At 33.1% G+C, this 21,540-nt stretch overlaps 3 protein-coding genes across 5 annotated transcripts; 1 reads left to right on the top strand and 2 right to left on the bottom strand.

The window, feature by feature from the left end:
• The first annotated feature begins 1,878 nt into the window (after nt 1-1,878).
• On the top strand, nt 1,879-6,700 carry LOC106666560. Its single transcript, XM_014393843.2, has 3 exons — nt 1,879-3,088; nt 3,153-3,329; nt 6,335-6,700. Exons 1-3 carry the CDS (start codon nt 2,009-2,011, stop codon nt 6,413-6,415), a joined length of 1,338 nt encoding a protein of 445 aa, XP_014249329.1. The 5' UTR covers nt 1,879-2,008; the 3' UTR covers nt 6,416-6,700.
• A 166-nt stretch (nt 6,701-6,866) lies between these two features.
• Nucleotides 6,867-12,966, bottom strand: LOC106666553 (hsp70-binding protein 1). Its single transcript, XM_014393828.1, has 6 exons — nt 12,542-12,966; nt 12,256-12,430; nt 7,561-7,782; nt 7,301-7,456; nt 7,016-7,224; nt 6,867-6,947 (listed from the first exon to the last, which is right to left on the bottom strand). Exons 1-6 carry the CDS (start codon nt 12,710-12,712, stop codon nt 6,879-6,881), a joined length of 1,002 nt encoding a protein of 333 aa, XP_014249314.1. The 5' UTR covers nt 12,713-12,966; the 3' UTR covers nt 6,867-6,878.
• Nucleotides 12,967-14,822: 1,856 nt separating this feature from the next.
• On the bottom strand, nt 14,823-18,974 carry LOC106666462 (survival motor neuron protein). Of its 3 annotated transcripts, none has more exons than XM_024229737.1 (9): nt 18,684-18,973; nt 18,550-18,604; nt 15,904-15,978; nt 15,742-15,825; nt 15,562-15,685; nt 15,398-15,501; nt 15,281-15,316; nt 15,101-15,209; nt 14,823-15,042 (listed from the first exon to the last, which is right to left on the bottom strand). In XM_024229737.1, exons 2-9 carry the CDS (start codon nt 18,580-18,582, stop codon nt 14,981-14,983), a joined length of 627 nt encoding a protein of 208 aa, XP_024085505.1. In that variant the 5' UTR covers nt 18,583-18,604; nt 18,684-18,973; the 3' UTR covers nt 14,823-14,980. The 3 variants fall into 3 exon arrangements, with proteins under 3 accessions (XP_024085505.1, XP_014249148.1, XP_014249150.1); XM_014393662.2 differs by having other exon boundaries at nt 18,688-18,966; XM_014393664.2 differs by lacking the exon at nt 15,281-15,316 and having other exon boundaries at nt 18,684-18,974.
• Between the last annotated feature and the right edge of the window lie 2,566 nt (nt 18,975-21,540).

Here is a 21,540-nt window from a genome sequence, read left to right as displayed (position 1 = left end):
ATAGAGAAAGCATATATCATTGTAAATAGGGCTCCGATTGGAGATTTTTAACTTTAGAAAAGTTAATAGGAGAGTTGTTGATTAAGGAAGGGACAGCAATCTATATTAAGTTTTTTTTAAAGTTAGTAAGGATAAATAATTCAATCCTTTTAAGCAGTTCAGTGCAGGGCTTTATCAAGGATGGGTTGGGTCGACAAGGCACCCCCAATCCAGCCCAGACTGTCTGACACCCAAAGCCCCAGATGGGTGCTACTCTCTGGTTGGAAAGGATAGTTCTAGTCACAAAAAGGTTTTAGCAGCTATCTATTTAATGCCTGAAATTTGGATAGAACTATCCTTTCTATCCAGCAAATTAATATACTTATTCCAGCTCAATTATTTCTAATAGTTCTTTACACTATTTAGGTCTGTATGCCAGCATTACTCAAACTTGTCTAAAAATAAAAGAAAATAGTTTTTTTTTTTGGTGTTGTGATAGACATTTTTTGGTGTTGTACATATATAATTTGGGTGAGTAATACACTGTGCCCTTTAAGTGCTATTGTATCCCCCATTATGTGCATAACACCGGTGAGTCCTAGTTCATCAAGGCCCGGTTTCAGTGGTTCAATTTCTTATGCAGTAATGTTGTACATCCCAAAATACTTCCTCCTGCAGGTAAATGTGACACCATAGTTAGTAGGTATGTCTGTTAGTAGGTCTTCTGCTTCTTTACATACACTGCACATGTTATGTTATACCAATCTTCTTCAGCCTGCAGTGTTAAGAATCCTGTATTCCCCAGCTTTTTTTTTAATGAATTCCGTTTTCCTTCTTTCCAAAATTTTAGTTTTTTTGTGGCTTGCCCATTTAGGTATATAGCCATGTCTCTCTTCTTCTTTTTTTATGTATTTTATTTCACTTTTATTTAATATTCATTTCATGTTATTACTATTTTGATTTTATAAAATTTCTATATTGTTTTTATTTGTAAATATACCCATGGCTTTGACTATTGTTTTTGTTCTCCTCCCTGCCCAGCAAGATCCTGCACCTTGTGGGTAGGTGGATGCTATTATTCACTACAGTTTTTAGGGGTATGAATTTTTCCCTCCAAAGTGTACAAGACAGTAGATCATGACCGGTATCTGCCCATTCTCGCCATTGCATTCATATGCTGGAGTTTATTGCATACCTAGTGAGACTATTGTAGCCCAATTGTATTCTGATTATTGCAGTTAGTACTTAGTAGCCTTTTTGTAAGAGTTGAGAACTAGCGCTTGGAAACTATGGTGACTGGACTGACACATATGCTTTACCTTTTACCTTTGTTGTTTCATTGCTTTTGCCATGCAAATCTTCCCAACTTGGTTCTGTGGGCTATGCTAGAAGGTTCTTGGATTGTTTATGTCCAATGAGTGGACCACTATTTCATTTTTGTATTGTTATTTTGTCTAAGATATTCATTGATAGTGTGAATCCCTATACTGCAGAAGGGCTCAGGACCTTTCAGCTGTATAGCAAATTCTTTCCTCACAAGGGCGTCTCGTTGCCCTCTACTCCCACATGTCCTGGGACCCGGCATAGGGTGAATTTATTTTGCAAACTAAATTTAGTTTAGTTTTCAGTTCAGCATCATCTTTGAAGTAATGATTTTTGCACTTAGTGCTTTGATGGCTGCTATCTGAATTTTTTGTTAGAAATATATAATTACTAGGGAGGGTAGACGGGTGTGGTAGAGGTGATCATATCGCAAAATGTTTCTAAAACAAGTTAAACATGAGTACCATCTACCAACATCTCCCAAGTCCCAAGTCACAAGGACACGAAAAGGATGTGGATGTCCTAAAAAGGTCTTCATCGATTGTTGATATCGATAATGGAAAACGAGATCCAACTTCCAAGTGATCCAACGGTTTTGTAGCATAAACTCATAAAGTGGGGGCAAACTGGACTGAAACGTAAACACTGGATATTTGTTTTATTGATTTTTAATTTAATGTAAAATTGTAAAAACGGCATTCCAAGGATGAAGAAGCTGTCGAAATCAATTTCTCCGAAGGAGAAGAAGACAGAGGGGGACATTTACGCCTTCAACGAGGTGGACGAGAACGAAGTCGGAGGTCGTAAGAAGAAAAGAAAAGTGTTAAAGGTAAAAAAGATCAGGTCGAAAAAGGGAAACACGGAAGCGAACCTCATAAGCAAAGCAGAAAGAAAGGTGCTCTTAAATGCTCATATAAAACATAAAAAAACATTGACGAACAGCGAGAAAATAGAGTTAGAAGACGACGACCGGAAGGCGAAGGAAAACAAAAAAGCAAAACCGAAAGTGCGCAAAAATCAAGATGTTCCAGTTGTAAAACGAGCACTGAGAAAGGTCCTGAGTGACAAAAATGAAAATGTCCCAGAAGAACCAAAGACGAGAAATTGCAGCACTCCCAGTAGGCATGTCAATCCATTTATTCAAGTTTTTGATAAAATCACACCGAATAAAAGTACTTTACATCATTTAGCCTTGTCTCCGGCGTCCTTGCAAGGATGTTCTCCGATCCCTGGGGGTTCTCCGAGGCCTACTTGTATCTCATCGACACCGAAATATATACCTTGCGTCATGGAGCCTAGTCCCGATCGAGAACTTCCTGATAAATCTCACTCCACACCCATTCACAATAGTTTAGATGCTTCAACAGTACATCATTTTAGCGACATCACCCCAGTTAAATATCACGAAGACGAAACCTGCACCACCGTACTTATTGATCCGAAGCGGTTCAACACATCTAATTGTTTTGGCTTTGACGAACCTGAAATTAGTTTAAAAGAGACCTTAGATTTATCAGTAAGGAATCCTGAGTGTGAATTTATTGTACATAAGAATGCCTGTATTGATAGAGAGACAGTGCCGACTAAAGAAGTCATAAAAAGGCTTAGGTTTGAGTTGAATGAACCAGATACAACTGTAGAACCATCCAGCAAAGAGGAAACAGAAGAATTGATGACAACTTCACGTATTCCTGAGGATACTTCAATATTATTGACTGAAGAAGTTCAACATCCTAAAAGTGTGTTTGACCCAAAACAACAAGCTGAGGAATCAAACATGATAAAGGTAAAAAAAGTTTGGCACAGTGTTAAACGCTTAACAAGTGTGTAAATTGCAAAAATTTTTCTAGCTGCCTAGACGTTCGTACGAAAGACAGATGAGGCCAAAGAGGAAAAAAATTATAATTTGTGGAAAAATAGAACACGACGATGAAGAGTTATCAGATGAGGATGAGGAGGAAGAAAAAAAGCCTAAATCGTATAAAAAGAAAGGAGGAAAGAAACAGGGGAAACCAAATGAAAAACAAGTAAGATTTTTAATATTTAATAACACTTCATGACAGATATCTTTACACTTAAGCCTGATACAGAAGTTCTGAAAAATTAGAAAGAATTATTTTCTCAGCTTAAAAACAAATGGATACTGAATAACTGACTTTCTTTTCTATGATAAATTTATCTTTAAAGAAGGAATGCTTTAAAAATAAAGTAGGGGTGTTGGTGGATGCAATGGTTAAGGCATTTGCACAACATTTATTACTGTACAATAAAGGTTTGAATTTCAGCAGCCCTTCATTCGAACCTGACATACTTACAAATGGGCTTTTTTTTCCAAAAACACTGACACCCTGAGATTGCATATAATCTCATAGTTGAAATACACTCATAAAAAATAAATAAAATAAAAAACTAATCTATGTAAAACAATTGGAAGCCTAAGAAGAATAGTTTTCTTCCTCATATGGAGTCATAAAGATTTGTTCTTTTAGTACTTAAACTTTTGTCTAAATTGTCGAAAGAACCTGTTACGTATTTATGTATATAAAAACAGAAAAAAAACATATATATTCTATGCACACAAGAAACATATTACTGGAAACAAAAAATACTGTATAAAAATCGGCACCCTTGAAACAAAACTGGATAAGTCAAATTTTGACAAAATGGGATAATTTCCATTTTATTTTAAACATGTACTATGCAACAAGAAAAAAAATACTATCATTTGTTTTATTGGTAACTAGTGAATTAGTGCATTTATGATTTTTAATACAACTTGACATCTCCCATTTTTAACTGCCTATTAGTAAGCCTATAATTGCCTATACTACAAAAATTGTGCATTGATAATCGGCAGGTGTGATAAATTTGTGTTAAAGAACTAGTTAACTGTCAGTGCATAGTGTGATAAATACCAAAAAGTATTTGGGACTAGTGTCGAGTTTTCTCGTACTCGAGGTTTTCCCTTTTAGGTGCTTGTCTCTCTGTTGGGCTGAGATTGTTGAGTGATCCAATTTGTTAGCAGATGCCTCTGCAGTGAATTTGTGACCTCCTTTTGTTCATAATTTGGCTTCTCTCTCTATCTCACACACTTTCGTGAAATTATGTCATATTCCTTTTTATTAAAAAAACCATTCGGCCACTATATCTGTGTCACATTGGGAATGTCCTACTTCAGTCTACCTCTCACCACTGCCCTTTTCTCTACCCTTCCATACCTCTACCCTAGTCTTTCTGATTTTTTTGCCTTTTGCTGCCAAGTGGCCACAGTTTTAGTTTTACATCCATGTGCAGAGTTGAGTTAAATAAATCAGTAATAAATATTTATTATTATTATAATTTTTAATGGCGTTTTAACGGCTGTCATTTCATGCCCTAACATCCCAAACCTTCTATCTTAATTTAGCTATATCCCTTGTGAGTGCTATAAAGCTCTGACTCCAAACATTCACTTAACTAATTTATCCTATTGCCATCCAAGCTTTAATTTATCCTTTTAAAATTCTTAATTTGGAAGGCCAAATGTATGCAAAAATCCCATTTTAAATTACATATAAAAATTTTTTTAAATTAGAATTCTGAATTTTTGTTCCATAATTTAAATATTTCCCATAGGCTTGTATGGCTAATAATAATAATAATAATGGAGTCAGACTAGCAACAGTCTCAACATGAGTATAGGCTCATCCTTATCATTTTATTCTTCAATAAATATTTATTATTATTATTTAAAATCAAACTGATTTTCAACACCAAATGACATATTTTTGAATCAAATAAATTTTCAACTAAATGAAACTTTTTACTCCTTACATTTACTTACTTATGTTGTAAAGTATAATATCCGAGGAATGTACTGTCAAATTTTGAAAGGAATTGGTGTAACATAAAAGGAGTGTTGAAAGCGAACGCTTTGAAATTTGATATATAATGCAAAATAAATCAGGCTGGGGGACACAGTGCCCAAGGGAATAGGCAGTAGAATGCATTTTAGCATCTGAAAATCCATCCTGAAAAGGTTGAATAAACTTAAGAAACCTATTTTCAACTGCATTAAGTTTGATCACAATAAAAATGTTACTACAAAAATTGAATTTTCCATTGGTCAAAATTTTAAAATTACAATCCTGAATTTTTTTAACTTATTCTGTTTTGACCTGAGTGTGCAGAAATAGTCTTTTACATTAAATGACTAGTAATAAATGCATTTTTTAACATATCTGCTGTATAAAACATCTTTTTCAAAACATTATAAGCACAAACTATATACACTTTCAGCTCAGCAGCAATCTGTTACATGTGTCAGTCTCCCCCCCCCCCATAAATAATCTAATTATATGTTAAAAATAATGCTAAAAATGTGTTTTTACTTTGTAAAATTACGCTCTCAGTACTCAGGAATGAAATTTATGGCAGATTGCTGTGGTATCTTCATTTAATATCTACATAAATACATAGTTAGTGGGATACTAGAAACCAGCATATGCTTAATAATATACAATTACAGATTAACTAACTTAAGATTAAAATGACAATAGATTGTAATTAAATTAAAGACTAAATTAATAAACTATCATGAGTGGCCTACTGTGTGTTAGTAGTTATTAAAGAAAAAAAAGAAGACATTTATAATTTATAAAGTGAACCCGCAAAAAATTAAGACTAAAAGAATTTTAAAAAGTGACAAAAAATTTAAGAAAAAAACATCCAAAATATGTTATTTTATTTATGAATATATACATAACTCTTGATATACTTGTTATATTTTAAAACAAATGGCGTTGTAATAATAAGATAAAGTATGTATGTATTATAGAAATCAATACAAACACTAAAGTAAAAAAATTAAATTATGTTTATATGTATGTATATTTCATTTTAAAAAAGGTTAATATAAAATTATTTGGAGATCGTGGTGAAATGTGGTCTGGTATCTACCAAACACCACACCCATGTTAATATAAGAATTCAATAGAAAAAAAGAGTATATTATTGTAGAGTTTTATTTATATATATGTTTTGTTGTTTTTAGGATCCTGCAATGGAAAAATGGATAAAAGAGTTTAATTCACAGTGTCAGCAAGTTGACAAATTTGATCTCTGTGTAGAGTAGAACTGGAAGCTTTAGAAAAAGGAATTTAAAAAAATATTTGTGATTTATAGTTCCATATTTAAATGTTTTCTGTGCATGTGTATATCATCAGGTTGTTTTTTTAATCTATTTAATTATTAATAAAGCTGGTCATCATTTTATTCTGTACATTTTTTAAATACTGTTCATGTAAAAACTAAATTATTGTAATTGTGTTTAATACTTTTTAAACACTCTTGATGAAAATGTTACTCTTTCTTTTGATTTAAGCAATAGGGATAATGAATAAAAACTACTTACAACGTATCATTTATTTGAAGAAAATAATCAGTAAAATAATAACCCTTACGAGGTCTAAAAAGAAAAAAATATTTTATCGTTTTATAACATTGCCAAAAGTTTGTTTTATGAAGGCAAAATAATTTTCCATTTAACATTTATTAATTGTATTCATATTTTTTAATTTTTTTTCTTTTGTTAATTTTTACCTCTCCACATCTGGATCTTCAGGGAAAACTAGAAGAATCAAATCTTTTATATAGTTGATTTCCTCCTAGAAAAATCCATTGGATGAAAAAATAATTTTTCTATAAAAAAAGTTTCAAAATTGAATACAATTACCTTGAATGTGTCTTCATGGCCATATGTGTTTAATATTTTTGTCAAATGAGGAAGTAAATTTAGTTCTTGCCTTCTACATTCATTTTCAGCTGTGGTACTATTTTTTGTTATTGTCAACAATGCAGAAACCATATGTTCATGTTTGGGGCTGTGTTCCTTTTTAATCATATTTATTAACTGCTCTATAAACCCTTTTCCGATTAATTCAGCTGTAAATTAAATGAATGGCTATGGTTATAACTGGACATTAGATTTTATTAAAGCAATAAAATAATATTAACTCACCAACTAACTTTGAGTTTTCTGATAATATAGCCGAGAGAAAAAACGTAGCTTTGTTTTCTAACCTTTCTATATTACTTTCCATAGCTCTTAGTACAACAGAAAACCCGTCTACTTTGATAAATTCTTCCAAAGCTGGCTCGCAAGTTCTTACAATGTCTACAAAAAGAAAGATATTTTATAAATCCTGTAGAAGTCAACTTAAATTTTACTCCAAAGAATCATACACATCACATTTATGCAATAACAACCATGATACTTACTCGAAGCAGCAAAAAACGCTTTGATCTTGCATTTTTCATCGCGATCACTGTCTGTCATTTTCAGAACAATAGGGAGAAATCCTCTTTTAAGCGCTTCAAGCTGGCAAAATGGATTGTTTTGGGCGCACTGAGCCAGAACATCAGCCATTCTCCATCGCACCTCGGCATGTCTTGTACTTAAACAACTGGTTGCAATGTCAAACCCACCCAACTTTACAAAATCTGAAAATTTAGCAGATATAGCTGAATGGCGTTTTGTATGGCACTTGGAATTGAAAAGATAGAATAAATTAAATTAAATTAATACTAGTTCAGGTCAGGAGAACTATTTCAAGTTAACAAAACGAGAGATGGTTTTTGGTACACACAGTCTTTGGTAATAAAAGTTAAACCGAAGATTTTTTTCTGAATGTAAATTGTGTCCTTTGAAGAAGCTTGTCAGTAGTATTAAAAATTATTTCTGTTGTGTGGAATTAACAAGCTGCCAATATAGACAAAGTACAATTTATGAGGTCTTTTCTTTGATATAATTATAAAAAATAATGTTTAATTAGGCTGGTGAGACCTCAGAAACATCTTATTAATTTTTTAGCAAGTTTGCCCGCTTTATTGTCTCTATTTTTTTTTTTTTTTTTTGCTTAGCATCAAATTCTAATTGTTAAATAATTTGTATGTCTTCTAAAATGCTTGGACCTGTTATAAATGGTAATGAATGACACTTGTATAGTTATAAAAATGTAAAATTTATTAGTTTGCATTCATATACATTTCCATGAAGCACACCACACCTGTTTTGTTAGAGAACAAATTCTTTTTCGATTACAAATTAGTAAAAAAAAATAAATACAAATAAAAAACTGATGCATCTCTTTTTTAGCTCCATTTAATTAATGAATAGCTTGGTAACAAATAAAACTATTTGTTTTCTATCCATATTTTCATGATTTTCCTTATTGTAAACCTGGTCAGTCAATCAACATACAGTAAACTCTTGTTATACACGGGGGATACGGACCAAGCATAACCGTGGCTAACAAGAACAGCAGATGATAGCATTCACCTCGTATTTTTCAGTGTTCAAAGCATTTTCAACTAGACAAAAAAAATAAAATAAAATAACAATAAAAACAAGCGGAAAATCCCAAACAAATTAAAATAAATAAAGCACAGGGAACCATTTTCCACCAACCAATGATTAAGGTTTCCAAAGGAGTACTATAGTTTCTTATGTGCTCCAGAATAAAAAGAAAAAGTTATTTTTATTTTGAGTATTCATTCAGATGTAGTGTGACAAAATTGAGGGGGGGATTGAAATTAATACTCATTACAACTACCATAAAATAGGTGTAGACTTGACTAAATGTGTGTAATGTAAAATACAAAAGGGCTCTAGAAGATGACCTTTTTATGTTATTTTATTATGCCAAACTCATTTATTTGGATAAACTACCCTGCCAAAAATGCCTATGTTATCTGGGAAAAGAGCTAGTGGATGACCAGATGAAAAAAACATTTGCTGGTTCCTCTCACTTGTCTCGAACCATAACGTTCCATTTTCAAGAACTTCTTGACCATAATGAAGTAAAAGAAACTTCATGTAACACAATGGCCAACACACTAAGCATTACCAATACTTGCAAGCGTTGTCAAATTTGTTCAAGAGAAAAGAAGACAAGACAAGGCAGCTGAAGCAGATCTATGAAACATTTACGACGCCCCATGGTGGATGCTGCTGAAACATCTGTGGGGGCTTTTTCCACCAAATGGAATGAGCAATACCCAATTAGCCATTTGGAAGAGCAACTGGATGCTGCTAACAGTACTCTTTGATTTTCCAAAATTCGCAAGGCAATTTATTGTCCCAATGGATGTGATATGGAAGGGGAAAAAATGAAGCGAGCACCAATCAAGCTGATAACAAATGTCAAGTCACCCAATTAACAATGAATATTTTATAGCTTGGTTGTTTACAATAATTTTAGTAAGCTTATCCACACAGGTTTATTTTGTATTGGGTTGTCCGGAAAATAATGCAGGATTTTGGTATTAAACAAAAAAAAAGAAACTAGTTACTTTAAAGCAATGTTCTTTAATCAAAATAATTTCCCATACTCTCAATACATTTCTCCCAACGTGTTGGTAACTTATTAATTCCGTCTGAGTAGAATTCAGAATTTTTAGAATTGATAAAGTCAATAAATGCATTTTCCAGTTCCGTTTGATTTTTGAATATTATGTGTTGTAAGTAGTGGTCCAGGTGTCTAAAAAAATGGTAGTCAGTAGGCGAGAGGTCCGGAGAGTAGGGTGGGTGAGGCAAAGTTTCATAGCCAAGCTCCAATAATTTTTGTGACGTTACACGTGACACATGTGGTCGAGCGTTGTCATGCAACAAAATGGGCCCTTTCCGATTGACCAAAGAGGGCTTCATTACTGCCAATTTCTGATGCATGGTATTAATTTGGTTACAGTATGATTCAGCATTGATGGTTTCGCCAGGATTTAAGAAGCTGTAGTGTATTAAACCAAATGAAGCCCACCATACCGTAACCATTACCTTTTTTTGATGAGTTGGGGGCTTTGGAGCTTCTCCTTTGTCGAGCCACTGTCCAGAACGTCTAGTGTTATCGTAGAGAATCCACTTTTCGTCACATGTAACAATTCTGGCCAGAAATGGGTCATTTTTGTTTCGACAAAGAAGTGATGCACAAACATCAAAGCGCTGATTTTTTGGCGATCGTTTAATGAGTGTGGAACCCAATTTTCGAGTTTTTTCACTTTTCCAATCGCCTTGAGGTGGTCAGCGACGGTCGTTTTACTGACTTTGAGTTGCTCTGCAAGTTCTCGAACAGTTGTTTTGGGGTTTTCTTCCACCACTGATCGCAGAACATCATCATTAAGAGAGGAAGGCCTTCCACGACCTTCTTCATCTTCAAGGCTGAAATCTCCCTCCCGAAATTTTTTAAACCACCTTTGCACAGTGCACTCATTAACACAACCCTCGCCCCAGACTTGGTTAATGTTCCTAGCCGTTTGGGCTCCGCTTCGGCCGAGTTTAAACTCGTAAAAGAAAATCGTACGAAATTCTCGCTTTGACATTATAAGGATGACTGAATTATTTCCAAGTAGCGGAATGCTACAGAGGTAAACAAACAATATCATTTGGAAGGGGATTATCCTGTAAACGTAAACAGAATATTTTATATAGATTTTTTTTAATGAAAACTTAAAATCCTGCATTATTTTCCGGACAACCCAATAGATAATGATAGATAGATATAATAGTCAGGGTGCACATTACACTGCGACCTTGAAGAGCTATTGTATCCCCCGTTCTGTGCTTAAAGCACACCAATAAGCCCTACTACAAAGAACTTAGTAGGGCCGGTTTCAGTGGTTGAATGTCGTCTATGGTTGTATGTTCCAAAAATCTTTCTCCTGCGAGCAAGTGTAGCACCATGGTTTGTTAGTAAGTGTATTGTTGTCTCCTTTGCTTCTTTGCAGAATCTGCACGTGTCATGTTGGTTTAAGCCAATCTTCTTCATTTAGTTTGCAGTGTCCTATTAAGATTCAGTTTTTCCTCTTCCTTTAATACAATCAGTTACCTCTTTCCTAACAAAGTTTGTTAGGAGGTTCTTAAGATTGTTCGTGTCCAATGAGTTAGTTCCATTGTTCCCTTATTTTCTTTTTAAAATTCTGTCTGAGGTGCTCATTGATGTATGTACTCTTGTCACAGAAGGGCTCGGGTCCTATCAGCGGTATAGCAGCCCCTCTTCTTGCAAGGGCGTCCGCTTTCTTGTTGCCTCTATGCCCACATGTCCTGGCCACCCAGCATAGGCTGACTTTGTTGCATACCTAATTTGTTTAGTTTGGTTTTGCAATTCAGCACCATCTTTAAGCTAATGATGTTTGAACTTGCTTGGCTATCTGACATGACAGCTACATTCTTGTTTTTGTACCCTTTGTTCAGATTGAATTGGGTACATCTTTTAATTGCATAGACCTCAGCTTGGAAGATACTGGTGTATTTCCCATGGATTCTGAGTATTTGGTTCCAATATTCCTGCCCCCATACATTCCAGCATTCTAGATCCGTGTGTGTACCAGTAGATGGTGCCATTCTTAAAAGGGGTGTTGTTCTCGCTTTCCCATTCCTTTTTGGTACTACTACTTTTTTATTTGGAAATTTTGGTTAAACTCAAACATCCTATTCATGTCGTCTCTTGGGGTCATGGGTATCGGATGGTCTTTCATTAGATGTTGCTATTTCAGTTTTATTCCTAGGTTTCTCTTTGATAAGTACTACTAATAGTTTTCTGTGCTGTCCTCATGTGCTGGAGGGTGATTAATCCCATTATCATCTCCAAACAAGCTGTGAGACATGTGCTCATTGCTCTTGTTATACAGATGCATGTAAGTCTGTATTTTCATAGGTTCTTTTCATTTTGTTATTTGTTCGGCTTCATTGGCCCAGGGTATGGCGCTATATGTGAGAATAGGTCTCACCATCATGGCGTACATCCGAAGCAGGGTTTCCGGTCTGATCCCCAGTTTTTCCTGCTATAACCCAAATCTGTAAACCTAACACTGATGATAGTGAAAGGTCAAAATTCATCTGAGGGGCAAAATCAGGCAGACCAAAATGACTGGAAATGACCGAGCTAAATGTTCATCAAGAGATATCACAAAATATTTTACCATTGGCAGCATCGATGTTGTCAATGTGGTCGGTAATTGTCACAAAGGCATTCTCATATACTAAAGGATCCTGGTCGTACTTTTCCAGCGTCTTGAGCACATTGATCGCATCAAGAAGTTCTTTTGTCACATCCACTGATAGTGCTCGTAGCGCATTCGATATAAACTCTCTACTCTGGAACAATTACAATTTAACTTATAATAAATGACACGTTGAAAATTAATGTTTAATTTCATGTTTTTTATATTATTTATGAACCATTGATAGTAGTGAAAGTCAACTAACTTCAGGGTCGAGACTGGCCCGAGGTGGTTCTCGGCTGTTAGCAGCTGCATTACCATCGTTAGATTCGACGGCGAATCTCAGCAGATCCTGAAGATTCCTCGGCTGTCTGGGTTGGGGCAGGGCCAAAGGCGGATCCTGGTTCGGGCCTCCTTGGTTCCCGTTCGAGGACATAATCCTCAGGTCTGGATGGTAGATTTTCTAAAGAAAACCAACGGTCAAATAGAGAGAGGAATGCGTTCAGGTTGTTGTCTCGCCTTTACACTTTTCCTTCTTTACGTGTTATTCACAAGGTTAACCAACTTTTTGACCATTAAAACAAAAAAATATTCCCTCGAAACCTTTAATCGTGTCCACTTTTTCTTTGCTATCATAAAACAAAACATACCTCGATTTTCTTTTTCCAAGTTTAAAGATTGTAAATTGTTGAAATATGTTTTAAAAAACTTCTATCATTCGGTGTAAGATGAATCGACAAATTTTTCAGAGTCAATTATTGGATATTGGACAAGAAAAACTACCATAATAACGTTATTTTATTACTTGCTTATTAATTTATCAATTATTTAAATTGCTTAAACACTTGTTGCAAACTATAAACCTTTTATTGAAGTAAAATCGTAAATTTATGTTTTCTTTACTCAACGTTAGGACTGCCTTTAGCTGATCATTGGACCAATGTTCTTTAGTTTTTTTAAAGGTCCAAATATGGCTTTAAACCCCCTTACACGTACATATCTTAAATTTTATTACGAGTATAATTTTTTTGTAAATTATGTAGTACCTTCTGTACGAATATATACATTATGTAATGTGAAACAATATTTATCATCTGAAAATATCCTGAGAGGAGTCAGCAACGATTGTTTGCTAGTATATGCAATTTGATGAACATAGATATATTTACAATTATTATCTGGAGATCATGGGATGCAGTTTGGTGTGATGTAGGTTTAGAGATTTTCTTTATCGTGCCAACGTTTCTATCTTTATAGAGATCATCTTCAGGGCCTGGGATTTACAAATATTGTTTAAATTATACAAATACATGTAAGATGTGAAAAAATTAATTTATGTAATGATAGAAATTCATTTTTTCACATCTTACACGTATTTGTATAATTTAAACAATGTTTGTAAATCCCAGGACCTGAAGATGATCTCAACAAAGATTGAAACGGCACTATAAAGAAAAATTTTTCTAAACCTACGTCACGCCAGACCACATCTCATGATCTTCACCACAATCATTAATTAACCGTCAGATATATTTACAGCTATTTAAATTGAGGGGAATAAATAATCAATATTATTCTTCCACTTCACTTCACTGCCTACTCCTCAGAAAGGAGGTCGCCAGGTTGTTTCTTATTATGACGCCTTATGGGATTGTACCAATGGGTTCTGATGGACAAGAATTGGGCGAGTCAATTGGGTTGATAGGAGATTACTGTCAAACTTGGTAAATTTTTGGGGATTATATTCTGGATAAATGGGATTTTATAGTCGTAGTTGATGGTAGTATTGGAGACATAGTACAGATTATTTATATGTAATATGAGGACTTTAGATTGAAAGAATTGGATTTTAAAAAGTGGTTCCACACAATTCTATTAAGTATGTCCAAATCGGTAGTAGTAGTGTTTTGTAAATAGTGTTTGTTTTTCGTCATAAGATTGTCATCCTGTAAGTTTGTAGAGTGGACTATAGCATCTGTTTAGGTCATTGTTTTAGTCGTATATACTGATTCCTCATCAGTCTAGGTGGAACCCAAGGTAGAATATGCAGTTGGGGGATAGGAATGTTGTTATAGTATATTGTTAGAGATTTGCTTAAGTACAAATGTGACATGGATTCTTAGAAATAAATTTCGTTTTATAAGCATAGGAAAATAATAAATAATTTTCCAAGAATAAAATTGGTTACCTGCAAGATTCATCAACAAAGTTAAAGTTTTCGGTCATGTCTGACACGAGAAAATCTTTAAAGATTATTTGTTTCACATTCCTGTGAATGCAGCAAATATATAATCAAAGGAATCTGAAGAGATGCTGGAAGCATGCCATGAAAGTGGATGAAAAACGTTAGGAATATAAATATGTATCAATAAAATGTGGCATGCATATATTAAACCATGTTTCAGACTAAATGAATAAACAATTTAAAAACATCTTTCTAATCAACCTTTGTTAATGTAGCGAAATCCTATGATTTGATGTAAGTACATTTTATTTTTTAAAAACTATTTTCTACAGAATTAAAAAAAAAAAAAACGACAACAGAATGCTGTTTAACATACAATTGGTACTGAATAACAATGTACAAAAGATTTTCCCTTTAAAATAAATTTATTTCCTTTCATACTTTATATGTTAGAAAAAGGAATAAATTATTTTTAACAATATTAATTTCAGTCTTATACACATCTTAGTAATGTTGCGATCAGCTGCTTTGATGATGGGAATTTCTTCTAGCATCTCTATCTTTCAGACCATGGTAATAACCTATGGCAAAAAAATAAATTAATAAAACAATATTGTGATATGTAGATGTTGTAATCACCTGTATGATAACCACTCATATACCAAGACATTAGCATAGCAGAGAAAGCATCGGATTCGTCCATCGGCATCCCATCGAGGATTGGTATGGTAGGAGGTGGAGGAATGAACTGTATTCAAAAAGAACAACTAATAAAATCATGTATTATTTACACTGGAAATACTACTTATATATACATACGCCAAAACGTTTTGAATTTGGTTTTATCAGTTTCGACTGAAAATATAGACAAATATATACAATTTGTGCTTTATTTTATTTAACTTTTTTTTTTAGTTTACTGATTTATATACTTACACCTTCCTTAAAATTATTTTTAACTTGATCCTGTAATTTTCTGGCTTTCTCTCCACTCGACATCTTTAAACTATGTATATCTACTTCTTCTACATTCTCATATCCTGCAAAAGAATAACGATGAGAAAAATATTTCTTTCATTAAATATAATATTAAAACTGACCTACGTAAACAACGGTACAAGTCCCATTTTCATAATTAAGCTCTTCTACGGTGGCTTCATATTCCTTACCATCCACTGAATAAACAGCGCGACATGGCATTCCAACTTTCCAAAACCTTTCATTCTAAAATAATATTTTAAAAATGTATAAACTGGCACATTTTTGGTTTGTTAATTTACCTCTGCAGAAGAAGAATCATTTGTATGTTTTGAAGATGAGGATGAATTATTTACTGATTTTTCCTTTGCTTTTCGGGCATGGACCTAGTTATTCAAAATGATAAATTTGGGTTTTATTATTTAAACATTTATTAAATTCAAAAAATACTTTTAAAAACTAACCCTTTCTTCTGATGCATTTATGGCCTTGGAATAGGCTTTGATAAGAAGGGTATCGTCCCAGACACCATCATCACTCTGAATAAAGAAAAAAAATTTAAGGTTGAAAGAAATCAGGTATTCCGTGGTAGTTTAATATATTTAGAGATGGATGTTTTGGGTTATAAATCCCATCTTCAGCATTCCATGCATACAATTTCAAGATATGGAATTATTAAAATTAAAAAAAAAAAAAATTAAAAAAAAACTATTGGAATTCAATGAAAATCGCGTTTTTATTATTATTAGAGATTTTCAACCTGTAAAAGTGGTTGTGTTTTTAATGTTTTAACTTTTAAAAGCATTTAGTTTAAACAAGCAGGAAATGCCATTTTTTAATTTTTAAATTGTTCCATGGGATTGGTGTTATTTTATTGAAGAACTCAAGTATTTTTTTAAATCTTCATTGCAATAAATGCATTTCGGACTAACTACAATCCCCTTCAGATGTTATGAGTTTCACCTTATATTACAAACCTTGTCAATTGAAGAGGGGTTATTGGAATTAGCCAAAATCATTTTAATAAAGAGAAAAAATACTTAAGTTCTTCAATAAATTAAAATAAAATACCAACTGCCATGGATGAATAGGAATCAGTAAAGAAAAGGAACCTAGACGTTTTAATTATTATTATAAAATTAGATCTCTTAAGAACTGGTATTGAAGTGCATACATACACGAAACATTTGGATTCTGTGAATTTGATAGAATGATTTTTTAAATTTTATTTTTAAAAACTTGGTTTCAGTGCATATGTTAACTTAACACTAATTCTAACCTAGGTTCAATACGATTAAGTCAAAATGGCACATTGATCAAATATGTCTTATTACTTTATTAGCATGAAAGAAATCCGTACTGAGTTCGCTCACAGCATTTTTAAAACTTCAAAATCTAGTAAATCTAGTTTATTTTCTGTACGGATTAGAATTGACACCATCTGTTGGAACTACAAATAATATTATAAATGTTTTAAATACAATCAAAGAAAAAAAGAGATTAAAATTTAACTGACAATTTATTACCTAGTCTTGTTCTTAATAGCACGTGTTACATCCTCTAACCTAGCAGAGGGCCTTAAGTCTCACATTTTTCAACGAGAGTGGTTTGAAGCTGTTCAACGCTTGTTGGAGATGGCAAATGATGTTTAATGTGTCTCTTCATCATGTTCTATAGGATTCATATAAGGAGAAAGTCCTGGCCAATTCATTGTGGTAATCCTTTCAAACTCCAAAGAAAGGGTGACAACTTTAGCTCTATGTTGCTGAGCATTATCATGCATGAACAAGAAGTCGTCCCCGATAAATGGAGTGAATGGGACCACAGCTTCCAGAAGAACTTCCTCAACTTTAGTGCAATCAAAGATACATTCTGTATGACAATCAGTTCAGTATGGGCATGCTGATTCCACCCCTTAACATAACTGACTCTTGAAAAGACTGTGACTTACACATGGCACATGAAGCAAAGCATTCTCTATACAATGTCCTTGTCATCTGGTTACCACAAGCCAAACTGGCACTCAACTATGAGACAACAGCACCCCCATGTTCCAGCGTTGTTGATTTGCAAATATTGCCTTTCTACTCGATGCCTCTCCAGTACTACAGACCCTGATTTTGGATTAGAGCTCACCCTGGTCACACGGACCCTTTAGAGTTGACTATCTATCAAAGAAGCTTTAAATGACAGTACGAAACAATCGTCGTACATTGCGACAACTATCTTCTCTTTGATCAAGACTTTGGCGACCCTAAATCACATCCTACATCCGTCATTGGCCGGGTGAGATCTCAACTTAAAACAATTTTAACAAAAATGAGATCATAATTCTTTCCTTAAGTACTTAAAGTTTAACATATCGATTTAGAGTTTACCAGTATGGACTAATAATAAATATTAATAATGTTACTAATTTATGTAAAGCTTTTTTTTTAGAAAGATTTTGATTTATCATTGAAAACTTCACAGAAGGAAAACCCTAGACAATATTTTTATCACAAATATAAAAAATAATTTAAAATTGTTGAAATCGTTTACACTGTAATCAGAGTTGGTGGAGTTGAAATGGGAAGTTAGTGTCCGAGTGAATCGAGGTCACGATAGCTCAAGTGGTAGAGCAACGGCGTATCTAGCCAAAGATCATGGGTTCGAATCCTGCTCGTGCCATTGACTTTTTTATCTCAACTAAAAACCTTAATTAATTGTAATATATTAATTGGTCAAGCGGACCACGAAATTAGTGAATTTAACTGCAATCAGACATAAGCTTAAGTCCATACTTTCTACTTGCTTTCCCATGCTAGCACGAATCTAGCCTTTCAACGCACTTATGGTGCAAAAGTATTACACTGTGTTTTGTCAGAGATCTGAACATTGATCAGATTATTGTAATGATCACTTTATCTCTTATACCCAGTACATTCAGTTTTTCAACCGAGCCAAGAACACAATAAATTGCATAAATCTATTATTCTTAGAAACAATATTATAAAAATAGTACAGCTGTCCAGTTTCCTGTCTTTTTTAGCAATTACACCAGTTAACTCAGAAAGCAACATTACACATTTCAATTTACAGAAAATAATACAAAGTTAAGATTTATTTACCCCTTCCTCAGAGCAAAGAGCCATTTCACTCATTACTGAAACTCAACGAATCAACCTAAACAAAAAAAAAGGCAAGATGAAGTTTTTAAGTAAACCTGTGGATTTCTTTTTTCTGGTATGCGGTATGCACTTACGTACGCAGTATGCTGTCTGATATACTCCTGACTCCTGACTCCTGAGCCCCTGAGGTCCTGAACTCCTGACTCCGGAGTACCGCTGTTATAAGTTTATAACGAATTGTTTCTTCACATGTCCGCATTTTGCAACACTTGAATCGATATTACGGACTCGATGCCTGTCACAATATAACGTTGGGCTGATACATCTCATACTAAAAAAATACATATTTTTGACTAAACTAATAATTTTTGTTTACGATACTAAAAATATAGATAATTGTGCCGACAATACATTTTATAATATAATATATACACATGGATTCAACGGAAAACAAAATCAGCCATGAAATATCTGCCTAACACCATATGAATTAATAATATAATTATTATGTAATAATTAACAATTATTATAATAAAACCAATATTATTGAAACAAAATGATCGATATTTATTATATCGAAAAACAGAAATATCGCGCCAAAACTGAAAATGCATTTCAAGTAATTCCAGCATCAAGTTTGAACATGTTCAAACCAAATATTTGTACCAATTGCAAAACTGTAAAAATATAAAAATCCAGTTGGATATAAGATAGCATTAGCAAGAATAGAGAAACATTCCAGATTGGCTGGATTCAGTATTATAATTGTATCCAGAGGGTAAAATATTCCTTTTCTGGCTTTGACTTAAGTAAATCAGTCAGAAGGTCCGAAGTATTCGTGTGTCGCATCTATTTGTACATTTCAGTTGTTTTCTAAAGTCCAGTACATTAGGCAAAACGAACATCTATATGTAAATCAGTTAATTTTGCATGATTAAAATTTAAAAAAAAATTACACCTCACGCAAAATATGTACTTATGATATTAAAATCGAGTGTGATTATCTACAAATACACCTACAATATGGGATATTTTTAGCATAAGAATGGTGGGATTTGTACTGGGTTTATTGCTGAGCGCTGATGCAGATTCATAGACTAAAATTTTAGAAATGCACACTGGATCCATTATTATTCCAGACCCCAATATTCTGCCCTTGAACCATTTTCTGCGATGGTGTGAAGTAGTCTTGAGGCTATGCATCTTTCTTGGTTGATCAAAGGATGTAGCCATAAAGTTCAATTTCATTCAAATATAGCCAAGTCCATAATGACTGAATTCTTGCTATGATTTGGAATTATATGTCTTCTGTTCATCAAAGTAGTGAGTAGGTTTTGATCAAGAGGATAGCATTTGGAACATGGAGGGGCAGACATGGCTTATACAAAAAATCCTGTTTTATAGTAATTAAAATTAGCTTCTATTATTAAATTTTATAATTGCCAAATTTATTATTTTCTTGTTTCTTTTTATTTATTCTGTTTTTTAACTCTTAAGAGCGTGATTTTGTACTTATTTTATAAATCAAATTAACAACAAAATGAAACTTTAAAGAGACTAATTTTTGTAACTTTCAATAAACAGTTAAGGATTAAAATATAGCTTAATTTATTCTAGGTTGACTATATGCTTTAAGTTGCATTATGTGTGCCTTTCTTATTTTTTGGGGATCGTTTATATCTTCTAACACAAAACAGGTAGGCGAAAGGAGTCTTCCAAAAACATTTTGAATTTACCTAAACAATAATATATAATAATACTTCAACATTAATATTTCAAAATTTACTCAAATAAATTTAAATAACAATTGCAGCTAAAATTAAAATTTCTTGATTCTTCTGTTCAATTATCCTAAAGAGCCTTTCCATTCATCCTCATCCATCTCCAAGAAAGCCGAAATGTCAGAAAATGCAATATCAGATATAAAACAGATCTTTCCTTCCCATCATCCCTTTCCAAAACTAAATTTTGCTCATTTTTGTGTAATTTTGTTTTTCAAACAGGTTGAACTAACCAAAAAAACAAGTTTTCTGTTGAAATGTGCTATCTAGAATGAAGAGGCATTTGTTAAAATTTTATTAAATACAAATATTTTGTTTTTATTGTCCAGACTTGTTTTGAGATGCATTGATTCTCTTTTACAATTTAATTGTTAAATGTATCTTCTTCTTTTTAATGCTGGTGAAATGGAACAGTGTATTTTGAAAATCAAAAAATAATTGGCTTGGAATGTGAATATTGAAAAGTGAAAAAGTTTGCATAGTTAAAATAAAAGCTCCAATTTGTCTGCCTTGAAGAATAATTAACAAGTAGGTCATATTGGCTGGATACTGTGTTTTGGTAATGGCACTTAAATTTTATATGACTTTCAAAAATAGTTTTTTTCCTCGTATTGATTAGGCAAGTAAAAGGCATTTAATGGCATTAGGTCAGTAGTAGTAGAAAATGTGATTTAGGAACTTTGTAAATCATTGCCAATAATATTAATAAAATAAACAAAGTTGTCTTTCCTGCAATGTTTAGTATTAAACAAAGTAACCAACAAAAAACATTGATTTTCATTGATTGCCAAAGAAAATTGAATCTACTTTTATTGATCTTCAGTTAATTATTATTAGAAAGAGAGGTAGTTTAATGAAAATCAACCTTGTCGTATTGTCTGTCTTATAGCAGAAATTAAATTACGATTTTAATATTTATCATGAATTTACTCCAGTATATTTTTTATGTTTATCTTAAGTAACTTTTAAAATGGCCTAATACTTTTGAGAAGGATTGAGTCGAAAGCACTGAACTAGGGTACTAGGAAGAAATAAGCCGGAAGGCTGCAGTTTCTGGGGAGCACAAATACTGTTTCCTAGCATCCATCTCTATCATCACCATCAAGTAACTTTTTAACAATGAAAAAATTGAATTAATTGTCTATTTTAGTTGTGACCTAGCCTTTGGTTGTGTTGCAGTTATACATCAATTTTGAGTAGCTTACAATAA

The sequence above is a fragment of the Cimex lectularius genome, unplaced genomic scaffold (genome assembly GCF_000648675.2).
Source record: "Cimex lectularius strain Harlan isolate CLEC.00 unplaced genomic scaffold, Clec_2.1 scaffold415, whole genome shotgun sequence".
NCBI lineage: Eukaryota > Metazoa > Arthropoda > Insecta > Hemiptera > Cimicidae > Cimex > Cimex lectularius.
The sequence above is the reverse complement of the archived record's forward strand: the minus strand, read 5'-3'. Positions and strand labels throughout refer to the sequence as shown.

What these genes read in the sequence shown, in the direction of transcription:
- LOC106666560 (XM_014393843.2), top strand. Translation starts at nt 2,009, where the DNA reads ATGAAGAAGCTGTCGAAATCAATTTCTCCGAAGGAGAAGAAGACAGAG. An exon ending in AGGAATCAAACATGATAAAG is followed by an intron (nt 3,089 to 3,152) that starts GTAAAAAAAGTT and finishes AAATTTTTCTAG; the next exon opens with CTGCCTAGACGTTCGTACGA. An exon ending in GGAAACCAAATGAAAAACAA is followed by an intron (nt 3,330 to 6,334) that starts GTAAGATTTTTA and finishes TGTTGTTTTTAG; the next exon opens with GATCCTGCAATGGAAAAATG.
- LOC106666553 (XM_014393828.1), bottom strand. Translation starts at nt 12,712, where the DNA reads ATGTCCTCGAACGGGAACCAAGGAGGCCCGAACCAGGATCCGCCTTTG. An exon ending in AGCGTTTTTTGCTGCTTCGA is followed by an intron (nt 7,457 to 7,560) that starts GTAAGTATCATG and finishes TTCTTTTTGTAG; the next exon opens with ACATTGTAAGAACTTGCGAG. An exon ending in GCCATGAAGACACATTCAAG is followed by an intron (nt 6,948 to 7,015) that starts GTAATTGTATTC and finishes GGATTTTTCTAG; the next exon opens with GAGGAAATCAACTATATAAA.
- LOC106666462 (XM_024229737.1), bottom strand. Translation starts at nt 18,582, where the DNA reads ATGAGTGAAATGGCTCTTTGCTCTGAGGAAGGG. An exon ending in TAAATGCATCAGAAGAAAGG is followed by an intron (nt 15,826 to 15,903) that starts GTTAGTTTTTAA and finishes TTGAATAACTAG; the next exon opens with GTCCATGCCCGAAAAGCAAA. An exon ending in ATGATTCTTCTTCTGCAGAG is followed by an intron (nt 15,686 to 15,741) that starts GTAAATTAACAA and finishes ATATTATTTTAG; the next exon opens with AATGAAAGGTTTTGGAAAGT.